We start from the raw sequence: 15,703 nt of genomic DNA, 5'->3' as shown, positions 1-15,703 counted from the left end.
TTTGAGTTTTCTTTTGAACTTATCTATACTCCTACCTCCAAGGATGCATTTCTCTATTGGAAGCTCAAATGATCAGTCATCATCTGAAGGCTGGTGAACTTGAAGCTCATAATTCCTAAATTAATTTTCATTGGTCCTACAATATCTGTAAGACGAGTGAAAATAGATATTTGACATCTTAATACACATGAATGTTAAGTTTATGACTATTATTTTTTAAATTTAACTCATATATGTATATCACATATGTAACAAATTATTTAACTTAACACATGTATGTTAAGTTTATGGCTATACTTATTTTAAAATTGACAGTAGTAGGGTACATGGAAAAACAAAGTAGCTTGATGTTAAATCCTCTTCTAAAGATAATAAGCTATAATTTTTCATTAGGTACCCAATGGATCTATAAATCAGCTACAGTGAAAAATACATACTGCTGCTTTTACTGTCAACTCAGTGGAATGTCACTAGCAACACCATACAGTACATTTATGCTGCAGTCAAACTGTATTACTAATTACTTTGCTACATGGAAAAAAAAAATTAAATACACAGTTTGGAAACTTCAGTGCTGCAAAAAGTCACTGTGCATGTGAGCACCTGGATGATGCTGGCAACAAGAGCAATAAAGTTCTAGCCCCATGTCTCCTGGCTTCTAAGACATCTGGCTCTCTAGACTCAACACCTGGTCATTTTAAATACCATTAAAAGATGACTAGTTAATAAACCTGTTTAAACTCTAACTTGTCATTGGTGAAGACTATAGGGCATCTATAATACAGACATAAGCTCTACTAAAAATGCAAGGACTTAACATCACATGCATTATGAGCCTTCAAATGAGACACTAAATCCTTAATTAGTTCAAACAATCTAAAAGTCAAAAGAAAAAAAGTCTGCTAATCTACACCCATGCTAAAAATAAATCATCAGAAAAGAGGCAATTTCCTCCCAAGTAAGAGAGATGAAAATGTAGCATTTCTCCAACTGACTGAAAAGAACATATACCAGGCTTGAAACACTAGTCAAGTCTAGAAGAGAAATAAAACAAAATGAGCCAGTTATATCTTAGGTTAACAATTGACCAACATTTCATTTTATTACTGTCATGTCAGTAGTTGAAGGATTTTTCCTTTATTTTATTCCACTGTTGCTCATTGTCTGAGCCCTGCACACTCCCTTCCCTTTCACCTCGAAGGGTGCTCCCTTGTACGTAGCCACACAGTCGTCATTGGTGTGAAGATCAGGTTGGATCTGCTCCCAGATCTTCTTCTTAGGGTTCAGCTCCTTATCAGGCTCTCCTGTTAGGGGAAAAATTATATAGCTAACATATTAACAAACAGTCCACAGATATTTCCAGTAAATTGTCTTAGCAGTGCTTTCTGATCTTCAGAGCTGGTGAGAATATTAACAATTATTTTTAATAATGCCAGTTTATATTCCTGATTGGCATTCCTGCTTGGCATTTCCTAAAAAATGTTAAAGATACTATTTTCTATTCTTAAATATTTCTGCAGAAAATCCAGTACAATGACTTTATTCTCCCAATCAATAAAACAAAAGTATACTTATTAGTACATATAAAGAGAAAAACTGTGAATAAAGGCGGCTTCTGCTTCCTTTCAGTAAGCTTCAAAATACCAAATAACTTGACTAGATAATGCAAAATTATGTACAAGCCAGCGATCAGCACTACAAGGGCTCAAAGGCCACAGCCTGCCAGCTAACCACAGGACCCTTGTGGATTTCATCTGCTGCCCTGCCCACATGATTGACTGGACAGAGAACAACAGTGAGGAGGCAAGATTTCACACGGAATTTTAAGCATAGAGAGACTGGGGCCAGAGAAGGTAAGATGCACAACTAAAAGAGGAGCCAAGATGTGACAGCAGTGTCCCTGTTTGGCTAGATCCTGTCTCGTGACAAGCTGTACAGAGAGAAGCAAAAGCGCCTCTTGTTTGTGGATGATAACCCAACCCTCTCTATAATAAAACACTCGCCGTAAAACACGATCAATACAACCAGAATGTTATAGGAAATACCTGGTCTAGGCTTAAAGGCAACCAATATAAAGCAATTCTTCTAATGAATAATAAGAAAATAGAGAATAATGCTCAACAAAAACATCATTTTAGTAGCTGGTGATGTTCAAGTGGGATAAAATATTGCTTCAAGAAACAATGAAGATAAGTAACCTATTTCTTAAGCATTAGATTCAAACAGAAAATAATTTTCCAGTAGGCAACAGAGAGAGTACAATCATTCAAAAGTGTAATTCATAATGGTAAGAAGCCTTAGAAGCCTAAGTGACCCCTAACTGAAATCTCAGAAATACTTACAAAAGAATTATTTAAACATTACTGGGGATAATTGTATTCTGTATCTATCACATCTTAGTATTTAAACTGGTGTTTATTCTCGACTCATACATGTATAGAAATAAAAATGGTAAATAAATTTGTTGCCCATGCTAGTTTTCTTCTTTATTAATTCTTCAAAAATTGCCATAAGGCAGGCAAGAACATAAAAAAGCTTTCCTCTGTTACAAAGGCTTTCAAAGATGATAGAGTAGTTCACCAAAAGCTGCATGTAATATAGAAGACCATACTGCTATTAAGGAAGACTGAGAAATCCTGTCCTTTCTCAGTATAGGAAGAGACAAGAAAGAAACTGTAAATTCTGATTCTGCTTCTAAATTATGCCTCAGTAGTAAACCACGCTGCTTGGACACAGATCTCATGGGGAGCAAGCAGTACAGCGTTCTCAGAAGCCCAAGGCAGTGACACTGCAGGGAGCTCTGAGTAATGATGCGTCTGGAAAAAATGGACAAATGATAATGCGCCAGCTCAAAGGGCAGAGCAGATCTGTGTGACAGCTTCACAGTGTCAACACTGGCTACGCGGGCAGTGTGTCGCTGAATGCATACCTCAACAGGCCCTTGTGAACAAAGCTGTGGGGCACACAAAACTAAGCTTCTTAGGCCCAGGAAGGCCCTGCGCCTACAGCAAACTGCGCTCAGAATCACGCACACTCACCCTGCAGTCACTACCCTAATGAGCTCACCCAATTACTCTTCTCAGTTCCCTGCACGAATGTGATCAACGCAACCTGACTGTACAGATGAGGCACTGAGGCTCAAAATTTGAAGCTAGAACCTAAAATACCAGACAGTTGGTGTTTCCAAAGTTAGAGCTCCCAAAACCCATAAGAGAGAGAAAGTCACAGAAAGCCCCTGCTCTTAGACAAAAAGGCTGAGGCTGAGCAAGACTCCAGGGCATCAGCACTCAGGAGTCAAGAGAGGAAGATTTTACACTTACGTGCGGCGAGCTAGAATTAGAGACTATCTAGAGGAACCTCCAAAACCATTTTTACTACCACAAACTCAATACCCAAATACTCTGAATATAATTCCAAGACTTCAACCATAAAAAACAATGATTCAGAGGAAACTGTTCAAAACGTTACTCAACGATTTACTACCTGTCGGATATAAAGCTAGTTGTAAATTAGTTTAAATCACTGCTGTGAAAACCATAGCTAACAGTTTAAAGAGTTTCTTTTTAAATGATTTATATTTTCCAGAGAAGCCTTTCATCATTCCTGTGTCTTGTAAGCTTCCTCTGAGTCTTATTTTCTGAATTTTCTTTCTCACGCCTTCCTTTCTTTTTGGCATGGTTACCCGAAGAAGTCAAGTGATGACATCAATAAAAAGTTCCTAAAGCTAGAACTTGAATATTCTCTGAAATCACTAGACAAATGCCAGTAATCACCACTGGAAAATGGTTTAAATATTGAAAGAGAACTAATCATTCAGAGATTATCTTAGGCCGGTACCTTCTAAACAACACACACAGGACTAGTAATAGGTTAGAGAAGAGTTTGTACAGATAGGAAAAGCTCTGACCACCTTTTCAGCATTTAAAACCTAAAAAACAATAAATACAAATTCCAGAGTCCCAGGCATTTGTAAGTATGGAATAACAAGCAGAAACTGCCTCTTCATTAGGCCATTCTCAAATGTTCACTGATCATCAGTTCTTGTCTGATATCTGCCATGGATGGCCATAAAAAGCCTGGCACTAATTTAATTATTTTGCATTTAATTCACTGAGTTTTTGAAATATAATAACTATTACCATTAGCATTACGAAAACACAAGTAAAACTTTGCCATAATGGAGGCAGTTAATTTTACAAACTAACCAATTAAAAACAAAATGGTGTGGGGAAATGATCTTGGCAACAATGAACACAAATATTCAGTTCTGTTCCCCAAATACTGTATGCTTATGGGTTTATTTTTTTTATTATTATCATTTCCAAGTTTCCTTCTATTTATTCACTAACCAAGTAATTGAGTTTTCACTCTGTTATTTTTCCAGATTGTAGAAATGTAACAGTGAAATCTTGGATTTCACGATGCTTACATTTCCACGTGGGCAGACAATAAACTATGCACAGTAGACACAGATGATACATTTCTGGAGAAAAACAAAGTCAAGGAGGGGGCATGCGGCTAGCTGGACGAAGAGTGGGTAGCTCAACTGAGTGATGGAGGAAGAGTTAGAGTGTGTAAGGTTAATGAGATAATGGCAGACTGTGTAAGGATTTGGGTTTATACTCTCGGTCAATGGAAAGACCAAGTTTGGGGCAGAGAAATAATGTAATCAGACCCCTATTGCTCTGTCTGCTATAACCAAACAGACATAAAACAAGGGCAGGACATACAGGAAGATTGGCAAAAGGCTTTGTGTTTTCGCCAAGAGATGTCGGCAACAGGATCAAAGTAGGCGTGGTGGTGGTGATGATGACAATGATTCTAGATAGTTCAGAAGGCACCACTACAAGGATTTTCTGAAGGGGAAGATGGCTAAGAAAACAAAAACAACTAGAAGAGTGGAGTTGCTGTCCAAAGACATGGAAAACACCAACACAGAAAGGGGAATTCTAGGGTACAGACTGGGAAATAAGCTCCTCTTCCCCAGTTCACGTTAGTGACAAAGTCTAGTGGGAACCTGGAGAAGTGATGGAGAAAATAACCAAGGAAATGAGGAGGTCAAGGATCAAGGTGTGGGGCACGACAAGTTAAGAGACCAGGGAGGTATGGAGAAGTCAGCAAAGGTGAAGAGAAGAGCAGCCAGTGAAGCAAGGGGAAGCACCAGGAAGGTGTCCCAAAAATAAGTGGGTCCCAAAATTAAGTTAGCAGTGAACAGGACTGAGAACCAGTCATGTGTTAGCTACGAGGAGCATTTGGTAATCTTGACCATAGCATTTCTGGTGACTAAAATGTGTTTCAGAGAGGACAATCAAATAAGGAAGCATTTTCACTTACTTTAAAGAAAGAACGGATCCAAAAGTTAAACACTCTTGCATCTCATATATACTTTGTGATTAACCATTCACTAATATTTATCAATAAGCCTCAACAGCAACAGAAATAAACATGTTGGAAGTTAAAACAATAAGTTTAAAAAGTCTGAATACAAAGTCTCATTTTTTTTTTTTAGACCAAAAAATAGTACTGTCTCCTAGCTGTCGAATATTTTTTAGTTGTTTTTGCTTTAGGGAGCTGTGACCGTACTTAAATGACAAAATTTATAGCTCTACACATTTAGGATTTTAAAAAGTATTGGGTGGGGAGAAGTTTTAGCCATTGCTAAAGAAGTATTTTTGGCCTTTTTCTAAACTATGTGGAGCTTTCTGGTTTTGTAGTTGGAGAAAATGGTCGTTAAGTGTAAAAGTCTTAAAAGAAAACCAGCAGCTCAAAGGGCTGTGCCCCATTTCAATCTCTGTACCACACTTAATATATAGCACACAAAATGAAAATCTCAAGACACTAAGCACATCAAGTGAACATCAAAATGTACCAGCAGACACCTTAAGGTTTAAAATGTAAACCAGATGTGGAAAAATAACGCACTGATAAATCATGGCTCTCTCTGGGAAAAGGGAAAAAAATAAGACGAATGTTCTATTGTGTTGTATTAGCTGTTATTTCCTTTCAGATTTACTGCTACAGAAGCAGTAACTGATGTGGAAGAACAAGATGAGTACTAACAGACTCCATGTCCAAATATAATAATTACTGGATGCTGTTCCGCTGGGTTAGGCGTTAGAATCCAAGAACAGATGAGCAGATTAAAGTAGATTAAGATGTGCTGTATACACACACACCCATGCATGTGTGCGCATGCACACACAGACACGCACGCACTCATGAATACTATTAGCTATTTAAAAAAAGAAGGTGAACTTCAGTCACTTGTGATAACATGAATAGAATAGTAGAGGAAAATGCTAAGAGAAACAAGTCAGAACCAAGACATAGCTTCACATATACGTGAAATATAGGGAAACTTCAATATTACAAGTATTGCTTGTAATTCCAACACTACTTAAATAATGACTAATGAATACCTACCAGGGAAAGCATCAAAAGTAATTCTGTCTCCAGGGACAGACCCCTGAGGAGGGGCCAAGATTTCCACCTTCTCCGGGGAACTAGCACACATCACCATTGCTTGAGAGAGCACTCCTCTCATTTTTGCAGGTTTCAAATTACAAAGTAAAACCACCATCCGATTTTGCATCTGTGTAAAATGTTAAGTTGATAATTAAAGAGGTGCCAGAACTCAGGAACTAGAATACATTAAGGTACAATAAATACGCCAAATATCAAATATTCTAATTTTGTGGAGGTATCTTTACATGTCCAAAATTTTGTGTTATTCTTATGAAATCTCAATTAAAAATGAAAAAAAAAATCAACAAATAGACAGTACATCACCATGGAGAGAAGAAAGGTAAGGCCTTTCAATTAAATTGTTACTGCAAATAAGTAAGTGACTTAGAAGCTGATTTGGTTTGAACATTATCCATCACCAACTAGCAATACAACAGTGCAGCTGCTGTTCCTGTTCCCTCACAAAATGAGGGAGATGACCAGACTTCAAGAGGTGTCACAAGGACTCAATCATAACAGGTATATAAAGTACTGAGCTAAGTCCTAGCATTAAAATAACTGCATGATCATTCTGCCCTCCAAAGCTGGACATAGTATATAAGATTCAATATCTGAATCAAAAGATACTCACCATTTATTTCAGCATTACACACGCTGGAATTAATATTTACGGCTACTCTATTTGTTATAGAAGTAAACAGACATTCTTTAATCATAAGAGGTTAAAGTGTCTTAATTTTGTCCTCAACTAGCAAAAATATGACACAAAATTATCAAAATTCTTTCAGTGGAAGGAATTTAACTTAAAATAACAGAAGAGGACTGGAAACAAACAGAAGAGGACTATCACTGCCAGAGAAAAGTAGATGCATTCTAGATAGTTTTATAAATATTATGTGCAAAAATACCCCAAAATTCTAAGATTACAAAAATGAAGTAAACACATGAATTCAGAAAGTCTCCTTTTTAAATTCTTCATGAATAAAACTTTTTTGTCAAATAAGTAACTGGGAAATGCCACATATATGAACACTTAAAAAAAAGGTACAGAAAATATGTGTGAAAAAAACTATAGGATAGGAGAGGTATAATCTTTTAAACATCAGATGACTTTGTGGACCTTTACCTTAGATAAATCTGGTATGTAATTTGGGGAGGGATGCTAATAGAATGCTAATAGAATGTTTACTATAACTGTTCTTTCCTCCTAGAGTTCTGGCCCTATACCAGATGAATTGTAAAAAGTTTAAAAAAAAAAACACAAAAGTCTCATGTATGTGCCACGTCTGTTTTTCATAGTAAGATCTTCATTTATCTCATAATTCCATCTCTTTTCCCTCGAAAGAGCAATTCAATGATTCTATTAACATGTGAGGTAGACCGCACTACTCAGCTCAAAACCCTTCAAGGACTTTCATCTCACATGAATCAAAGTCAGGTGGGCATTTCACATGATCTGTAAGACTCCTGTCACCTAAAACCCTAATCTCTGACTTCATCTCCCCTGAGATCCCTCTTGCACACTCTGCCAGACACATTGGCCACCACTGTTCACTGAAGACCCCAAGCTGACATACGGCATGGGGCTGCCGAAATACTCTACCATCACATAGACATCTAACTGGTTAACTGGTTTTCTATCTTTCCTTATACTACTTAAAGGTCACTTGCTATGTCAGGTGTTCCCTGGCTGCTTTATATGAAAAGACAGAGTGGTAGCCTCAGGATTTCCTAGGAACTTTGCCTACTTCATTTTCTCTTGAATGAGCACCACTTAAAACACCAGATGTTGCAATTTTCTGACTTGCCCATAGAAATGTGTCACAAAGGTATAAAAGAAAAGAAACAATATATTTATGTATCTGTCTGTATTGAGTCATTACTACATTCACATTTCTAAAATAGGTCCTGCTGTATTTCAGGTGTCAATAATTATTTGCATCTAGAAATATGAGTGAATGCAGAACTTTGTCCAAGTTCACAAAGCCAACTAGCATTTGGGGCAGTAATGAACAGCAACAATTTCAGTTGTACAGATTACCTGTTCAAGAGGAACATGATTCACCAGACCACTGACAACTGTTCTTGGGACTGTTTCTCCAACATCCACTTCTTCCACATACAGAGAATCTGCATCAGGGTGCTTCTTGGCAGTGATGATACAGCCAATGCGAAGATCCAGACGAGAAACATCTACTGGCTTAGAGTCAGCACTTCCTGCTGCTGACTGCTGCTTTTTCTCCTTTTTCTCTCCTAAAAAATATTGAATGGATGCATTAGAAGTAAAACAAAAGCACAGAGCCCTGCTTGGTGGTGTAGCAGGTTAAAACGCAGCACTAAGAAGCAAAAGCCACCTCAACATGAGTTCGATCCCCGCCCCAGAGGTGATTCACATGATGCAGCAGACCTCTCCTGGCCTGCCCGCTGCTCCCCTCAGCAATGTACTTAGTTGAGCTGCCTCAACTTAGTTCTGCTCCCCTCTCTGTCTCTGGTGAGTCCTCTCACTCCCCACACCTCTGCCCTGTACCCCCGCTCTATATGCATAAATAAATAAATCTTGAAAAAAAAAAGCACAATATGAAAAATCCCCTAGCATCAATACTGGTAAGAATAAAATAATGTGTTATTCAATCTACCTTCATTTAAATGTAACAAATGAAAGAGTTATTCAGTAATTTGAAAACTTTAATGTTTTCAAGGCTTACCATTAACTACATGGCCCTTTACAGAGAAAGCATATCAGTCCCTAAACTACCTGGAGAAAATACTATAAGATTTTCACTGTGACTCTTTCAGATCAAGAAACCCCATAACTTAAAAACAATACCACAATTGGTAGTTAATTAATGAAAGGAACTTTAGTTTTACTGACAAAGCGCTTTTCCCACCAGTTAAGCACACTGGTAAATAAATGAAGAATTTTCTATTTTTTAGACTTCCCTGAAGGTTTAAGAGTTTGTAGGTTTATCTACATTTTGTTGGGATTGTATTTTAGCAATCAATTCTATTTTTATTTATAAACTGACAGTGTAACTAATTCTCAACATAATATTGCTTTCGTTAATGAGCCAAAATGGAATCTACAATTAGTTCATATTCCAGAAGTTCATAGTAGCTTCTTGAGCAGAAGAGACTATGGGACAAAGTAAATCCATAAACAGCTTTCAACCTGATGAGATAATAGAAACTATTATGGTTTGGAGGCCATTTCTTCTCAACTGTACCTTTGTTTAATCTTTGAGCCAATATTTACTGAGATTTAAGGCACTGTTGAAAGAGTAAGGTAAAATGGTCCATGTGTCAAGGCACAGAAAAATCTCTTTTAAAGAAAACAGACATCTACATGATGAATATGTGATAAAATTTATACACAAATATAGAAACAAAGAAGGATAATTCTTCCTAAGTATGAAAGGAAAGTTATGTGTAGAGGCTATTCAAATGTATATTTTTTAAAAAAGAGGTAGCAATATTGCTTAAAATACTTTACAATTTTAATCTTATTAGCTAATTTGTAAAAACAAAACTAAAAACAACCATTTTCCAAGTACTTAATTAACAAAGTTTTTTTTTAAAGATTTATTTATTTATTCGTACAGAACTGGGGTACAGGCCAGAGATGCGGAGGGTGAGAGGAATCACCAGAGACAGAGCGGGGAGCAGAACAGGCAGATCTACGAAGTACACTGCTGAGGGGAGCAGTGGGCGGGTCAGGAGAGGTCTGCAGAGCCATGTGGTCACCTCCGGGGCAGGTGGGGATCGAACTCATGCAGAAGTGGCTTAAGCTTCTTTGTGCTGTGCTTTAACCCACTGCGCCACCAGGAATGGCCCCAACAAAGGTTTTTAATGGTAAAAATCCAAATGATTTATATATGTACAACTTCAAGAAAAAAAATACACCAAAATCTTAATAGTAGATATCTTTGAGTCATAAACTATATTTACTTTAAAAATTACAATGTGGCCCTCCCTGGTGGCACAGCAGGTTAAAGCACAGCACTAAGAAGCTTAAGCCACTTCCGGATGAGTTCGATCCCCGCCTACCCCGGAGGTGACCACATGGCGCGGCAGACCTCTCCTGACTCGCCTGCTGCTCCCCTCAGCAGTGTACTTCATTGATCTGCCTGTTCTACTCCCTGTTCTGTCTCGGGGTGAATCCTCTCACCCTCCGCATCTCTAGCCTGTACCCCAGTTCTATATGAATAAATAAATAAATAAATAAATCTTTTAAAAAAATTACAATGTAACCATCTGCTATATCTATAGTCATAATTTTTAACATAGTTTTCAAGATTTATTTTTATTTACTTATACATACAAGAACTGGGATATAGGCAAGATATACAGGGGATGAGAGGATTCACCAAAGACAGAGTGGGGAACAGAACAGGCAGATCTACTGAAGTACACTGCTGAAGGTGGTAGTGGGCGAAAACAGGAGAGGTCTGGTGCGCCATGTGGGTCAGCTCCCTGGCCAGGAACTCAGGCCATAGTGGTGATAGCGCTGTGACTTACCCCTACAACAACAGGGAGGCCCTCTTTTTAACTTTAATCTATTTCCTACGCATTTTAAATACCTTGCCAGGCATGTGGACTATCAAATCACTACACTCCAGAGGGGACTGCAAATGTTAAAATCTTTAACAAGAACTTTGATAGTCTTCATAAGGGATTTTACGAATGTCTCACTGAAAATAAGTGATGCTTATATCCAACAGTGATGAAGACTTAATGGGTACCACAGACCTTGTAGGAAAGGAATTCTGGATCTGACAATGTAGCAGTAAAACACCACGAAATGATCCTCTGTATCAACAACATCTAATACCTCAGTGTCAGAGACAAGTAGTTATTTACATTTAAATTCAAAAAAGCAAGAATTCAGTTCTAACATCAGTAACAATAGAATACACCACAGGCTCAACTGGCAGACAGCTGTGGTTGGTGGGTGGGGACGCATAGCATTTCCATCGTCACAGAGAGCTCCAACTGCCAGATCTAGACCTACAGCTCCACTGAGCCCTGTGTTGCCCTCCACACCCAAGGGGGCTGTCTCATTTGACTCAGGCTAACTGATCCTGTGATTGGAATAACAGTGCACCCTGGCTAGGGAACTGAGCACAGATCTCACCAAACTTAAGAACAAGTTATACAGTTGTTTTGAGCTCATTTCTCAATAAATTTTATAAAGTAGAAGAACTACACTGACTTGCTTTCATTGTAACCATACCACCTAGTGGTGAAGTGATATAGAAGAGGCTGTATAGCCTTGTCTACCTTAAACCAACAGAAGTTACCCATGCTTATCAAAAGGAGGTGACAAGTTCTATATACAGAACTGGCTTAGGTGAGCTCACAAATCCTCAGACATTTTACAGTTTAAAAAGACATTTAAGTGAGTGTGACTAATACGAGACATGTATAAGGAATTGTATAAGCATTATTTTAGACCTCTTTAGATCAATGATATAAACAGGAGCAAAGGAGCATATAATAAAAGGGAGTTAGATTTATGCTTAGAAGAAAAGAGTATGAATAGAAGCAAGATGATGCAGAGGTTGAACTCAAACTAAGGTAGCACCTAATAAAAAGAAGCAGAGGTGGGTTCCTAGGTGTATTTTCTGAACGAGAATTATACTTATTATTGTCGAAGTCATTCATTATTTTAATTCAGTCCCAAAGGTCTGAAATTGGGATGTGAACACACTGCCCTAAATCAATTTCTATGTCATAAACCAGTATTACCTCAACCTAAAAAAAAAAACACCAAATTACATTCTGAAACTGTCAAAAAGTTGATACTGTCTCAAAAAAAGAGTCAAATAAGCTTTAAGATTTAAAAAGAATACCTTTCTTTTCAGTTTTCTCTTTTACCTTCTTTTCTTCTCCTCTTCCTCCTTCTTTTACCTGTTCTTTGGCACCAGAAGATATGGTTGTTACTGGAATAGACTGTATCACATTTTCAGAAATCAAAGAACTAGCTTGCATTGGAGTATCAGATGGTAACGGTATTTGTTTCACTGAAACAAAAATGAAATATAAGCCAAGAATAAAAGATGTAAACTATAAAATTATGAATAACAAAAAAGAACAGTTTTCAAACAGGAACTCACTATATATATATAAACGCTACTGAAAGTGATTATAAAGAAGGTTATCAAGTTGTCAAGAAGTTAAGGATATACTAGTCATGATAAAAGAATAAATGAAGTATCTTCATTTAGTCACAAATGACTCAAATGACAAAAATTACAAATAATAATAGCAATGATGCCTAATATTTACTATGGCTTTACTACATTCTGGGTATTTTAGAAGATGCTTTCAATGAACTAAATTGTGCGATTCAAAAGTACCCTGAGCATGGAGTTCTAACCATATTCCTATTTAAAGATGACTGGCTTGAGTTCTACAGAAGTGAAGACAACAGATGGAGAGCAAGAATCTAAATGCAAATATTCTCACCTCAAAAAGTTAATTTCTGTATCAGAATTACTGAAGAGAGAGCATTACTTGCATGATTCTCTATTTTAGGAAACAAGCAAATAAAATTCCACCAGCAATGTCAGAAATATTCTCAAAGCCAAGTCAACATGAAGATATAATGATCTAGTGAGGGATTTTGCTGAGGTTTAGAGGCTGACCAATGTTTAGACCAGTCTTCTGAGATATTTTTAAGATCTCTGGAGGTTAACTGCTCATTTCAGTAACTTCATATTTTATGTATCCCTATTTTATGTTTCTTCATTAGAAAAATTCAATACTTTAATTCAAACAGCTGGTTTATTTTGCCATCTTATCAAAGTTGAAATGTTTATAGGGTAATTTTCTAGAAAAGGAAGAAATGAAAAAGCCGTTTTAAATGCTATGATTTAACTGCTGATTTAATTCTATGTCTATGTTCCAAATCACCTAGGATCGGAAACATCGATTGAAAACATCGATTAGTCTCAAATTATCCAGTGACAAATATTCTCTTAAGTTGATAGTTTTCAACATAATATTGATTTTCCCTTACTTTATTTTATCTAAAGGTAGACTTTATACTCTACCATCTAAGATAATTCACTGGAGAATAATGGTCAAAAAGAAGTATAGTAAGAAACACTTTCACTATATGTAGGGCCCCTTAGCTTGCCATGGAAGGATTCGCTACTATATAGTCAATAACGTTTCATTGTAATACTCTGAAATATAATAGAACTATTTTTGTAGTTATGACACAGTAATGCAATTTTATCTTGAAATCTTTAAAAAATAAAGTTTAGTTTTATTTTTATGACACAGTAGTTGAAATGATAATGATATGCTGACGAGTATGATTTCGGGTAAATTAGGGTAAAATGCTTAATACATATGAAGTCCAGGGTACACAACAAAACCTAATGTTAAAAAATGATTATGGCTTATTTTCAGTAACTAGTCAATAGACAACTATGATGATCAAGTTGAAGCAGAAAACAGATGAAAGCACGAATTTTAAAAGCACAGCTTTGCCACTTTCCCAGTGTCGATTTTCTTTTCTATAAAGAAGATGAATGCAAGAGAAAGGCTGCCATGAGGAAAAGGGAGAAATCAAGCATAATACCTAACAATAAATGGTATAATTACTATAATTCAAAGCAACTGATCATTCTATATTTAATCACCTCCATTTTGAATTTCTGCCTGAATGAGCTCCTGTTTTAATTCTTCAATTTCTTTCTTCAATTTGGCATTTTCAACTCGAAGTTTCTTCTCTTCTCTCAAAGTTGCCTGCAAGACTAGTATCAAGAAAATCCAGTTTACCAATGGGGGAAAATCAACTTTACCAAAAGAAACACTGAGAATTTTAGGAAAAACAGTAAGAAAAATCCTTTATCAATTTTAAGAAAAATAATCTTAAAATGTTATGAAAAATTATGAAAAGTAATTATAACAGCATCTTACAATTACAAGTAGGATCTTGTGAGCGATTCAGCCTTATGTAGCAGTGAAAAGCATGTTTCCCTTAGTGATGGCAAAAGACTTGATATTAACATTGACCACTGAAAAATTAAATACATTTAAATAAATAAAATCAAAATATTTCACTTCATTGCCATACACCGGGAAAAATTCAACTCAAATTCTAAAGTAGAAATTGAATTCATATTTTTTACATGTCAGCAATTTCTTGATAAAACCTACAAGAAATATTGTAAAAAATATAAAAAGCATTTCAGAAAAAATACCTCCATAACAAGTTCTATGGAATTATATGTTCTTTATTATTTCACACAAAATTAAAATATTAAAGATACCTAAAAATTGCCATTATACGATTTAGTAATAATTTATATGGTAAGCAACCTTTTTTTTATTGTCAATGTATGAATACAGTTTACCTACTATCTCCTTAGAAAATTTTTCCTTTGCTTACTTGCTTTCTCCTTGAGAAGAGCAACTTGCTGTTTAAGAAATTCAATAATTTGATCTGCCTCTGCACCTTTCTGCTCTAGTCTCTTCAGAACAGCATCACTGGTTGCCATTTTTGCAAAGAAACGGCAGAAAATCCTAAATAAAAAATAAATCACACCATAAAGGAAAATCGTTATTGTACAGGAAACTAGAAAATCAGACTAAAAGGACACATCAACACATCAACTGTTCAGAACATATGTAAGCAAACTTTTCCTATGTACAGGAATAAACAAGAAATGCACAAATGATAAAAAGTCTAATTCCTCAATCTGGCAGGAAATCAATGTTTTTTTCCTTCAATCAATAAACATCCTATGTAACTATATCTCAGGCTGCAAGGTTTTAAAGAAAATTTCAAAATATTGACACTGAGGGAAGGGCTATCACATATGCACTTCCAAATAAGGGAAACTTGCATCTCTATGTTACTTTCATATATGGGATGTTCCTTACTGTGTAATTATTTAAAATTTTAAGGAGGAACATAGAACACAGGAAAGACAGTAAAGAAAAGATCAATCAGGGAAATATCATCTTCAATCATATGGCTTCTTGGAAATGCCAGTATGTGTGTTTGTGCCCTTTATTACAAAAATGGATTTACATTTCATAGTAACCCCCAGAAATGGAACAAACATCCTATCAAGACGCAGAACATTGAGATTAATTCATCATGTTAAAGTTTAAATTGTCAAATATTAAGACAACTATTCACAGTGACTAAAAAGTTAATCATTAACAATACCAACAAGTTGGTATCTGACTTCCTACCAATTTGTAATTTAAAAGTATAACA

At 36.1% G+C, this 15,703-nt stretch overlaps 1 protein-coding gene across 2 annotated transcripts in view; it reads right to left on the bottom strand.

The window, feature by feature from the left end:
- Nucleotides 1-266: 266 nt before the first annotated feature.
- Nucleotides 267-15,703, bottom strand: part of AIMP1 (aminoacyl tRNA synthetase complex-interacting multifunctional protein 1) — a 20,112-nt gene continuing 4,675 nt past the window's right edge. For both annotated transcript variants that reach the window (XM_004686600.2, XM_012727684.1), the window contains exons 2-7: nt 14,867-15,000; nt 14,115-14,228; nt 12,315-12,485; nt 8,507-8,718; nt 6,424-6,592; nt 267-1,304 (exon numbers count right to left, since the gene is read on the bottom strand). In XM_004686600.2, the coding sequence (XP_004686657.1) occupies nt 1,138-1,304; nt 6,424-6,592; nt 8,507-8,718; nt 12,315-12,485; nt 14,115-14,228; nt 14,867-15,000 (967 nt within the window). In that variant the 3' untranslated portion in view covers nt 267-1,137. The remainder of the gene's footprint in view (nt 1,305-6,423; nt 6,593-8,506; nt 8,719-12,314; nt 12,486-14,114; nt 14,229-14,866; nt 15,001-15,703) is intronic.

The sequence above is a fragment of the Condylura cristata genome, unplaced genomic scaffold (genome assembly GCF_000260355.1).
Source record: "Condylura cristata isolate star-nosed mole 26May11 unplaced genomic scaffold, ConCri1.0 scaffold00021, whole genome shotgun sequence".
NCBI lineage: Eukaryota > Metazoa > Chordata > Mammalia > Eulipotyphla > Talpidae > Condylura > Condylura cristata.
This window is presented reverse-complemented; position numbering and strand designations above follow the sequence as displayed.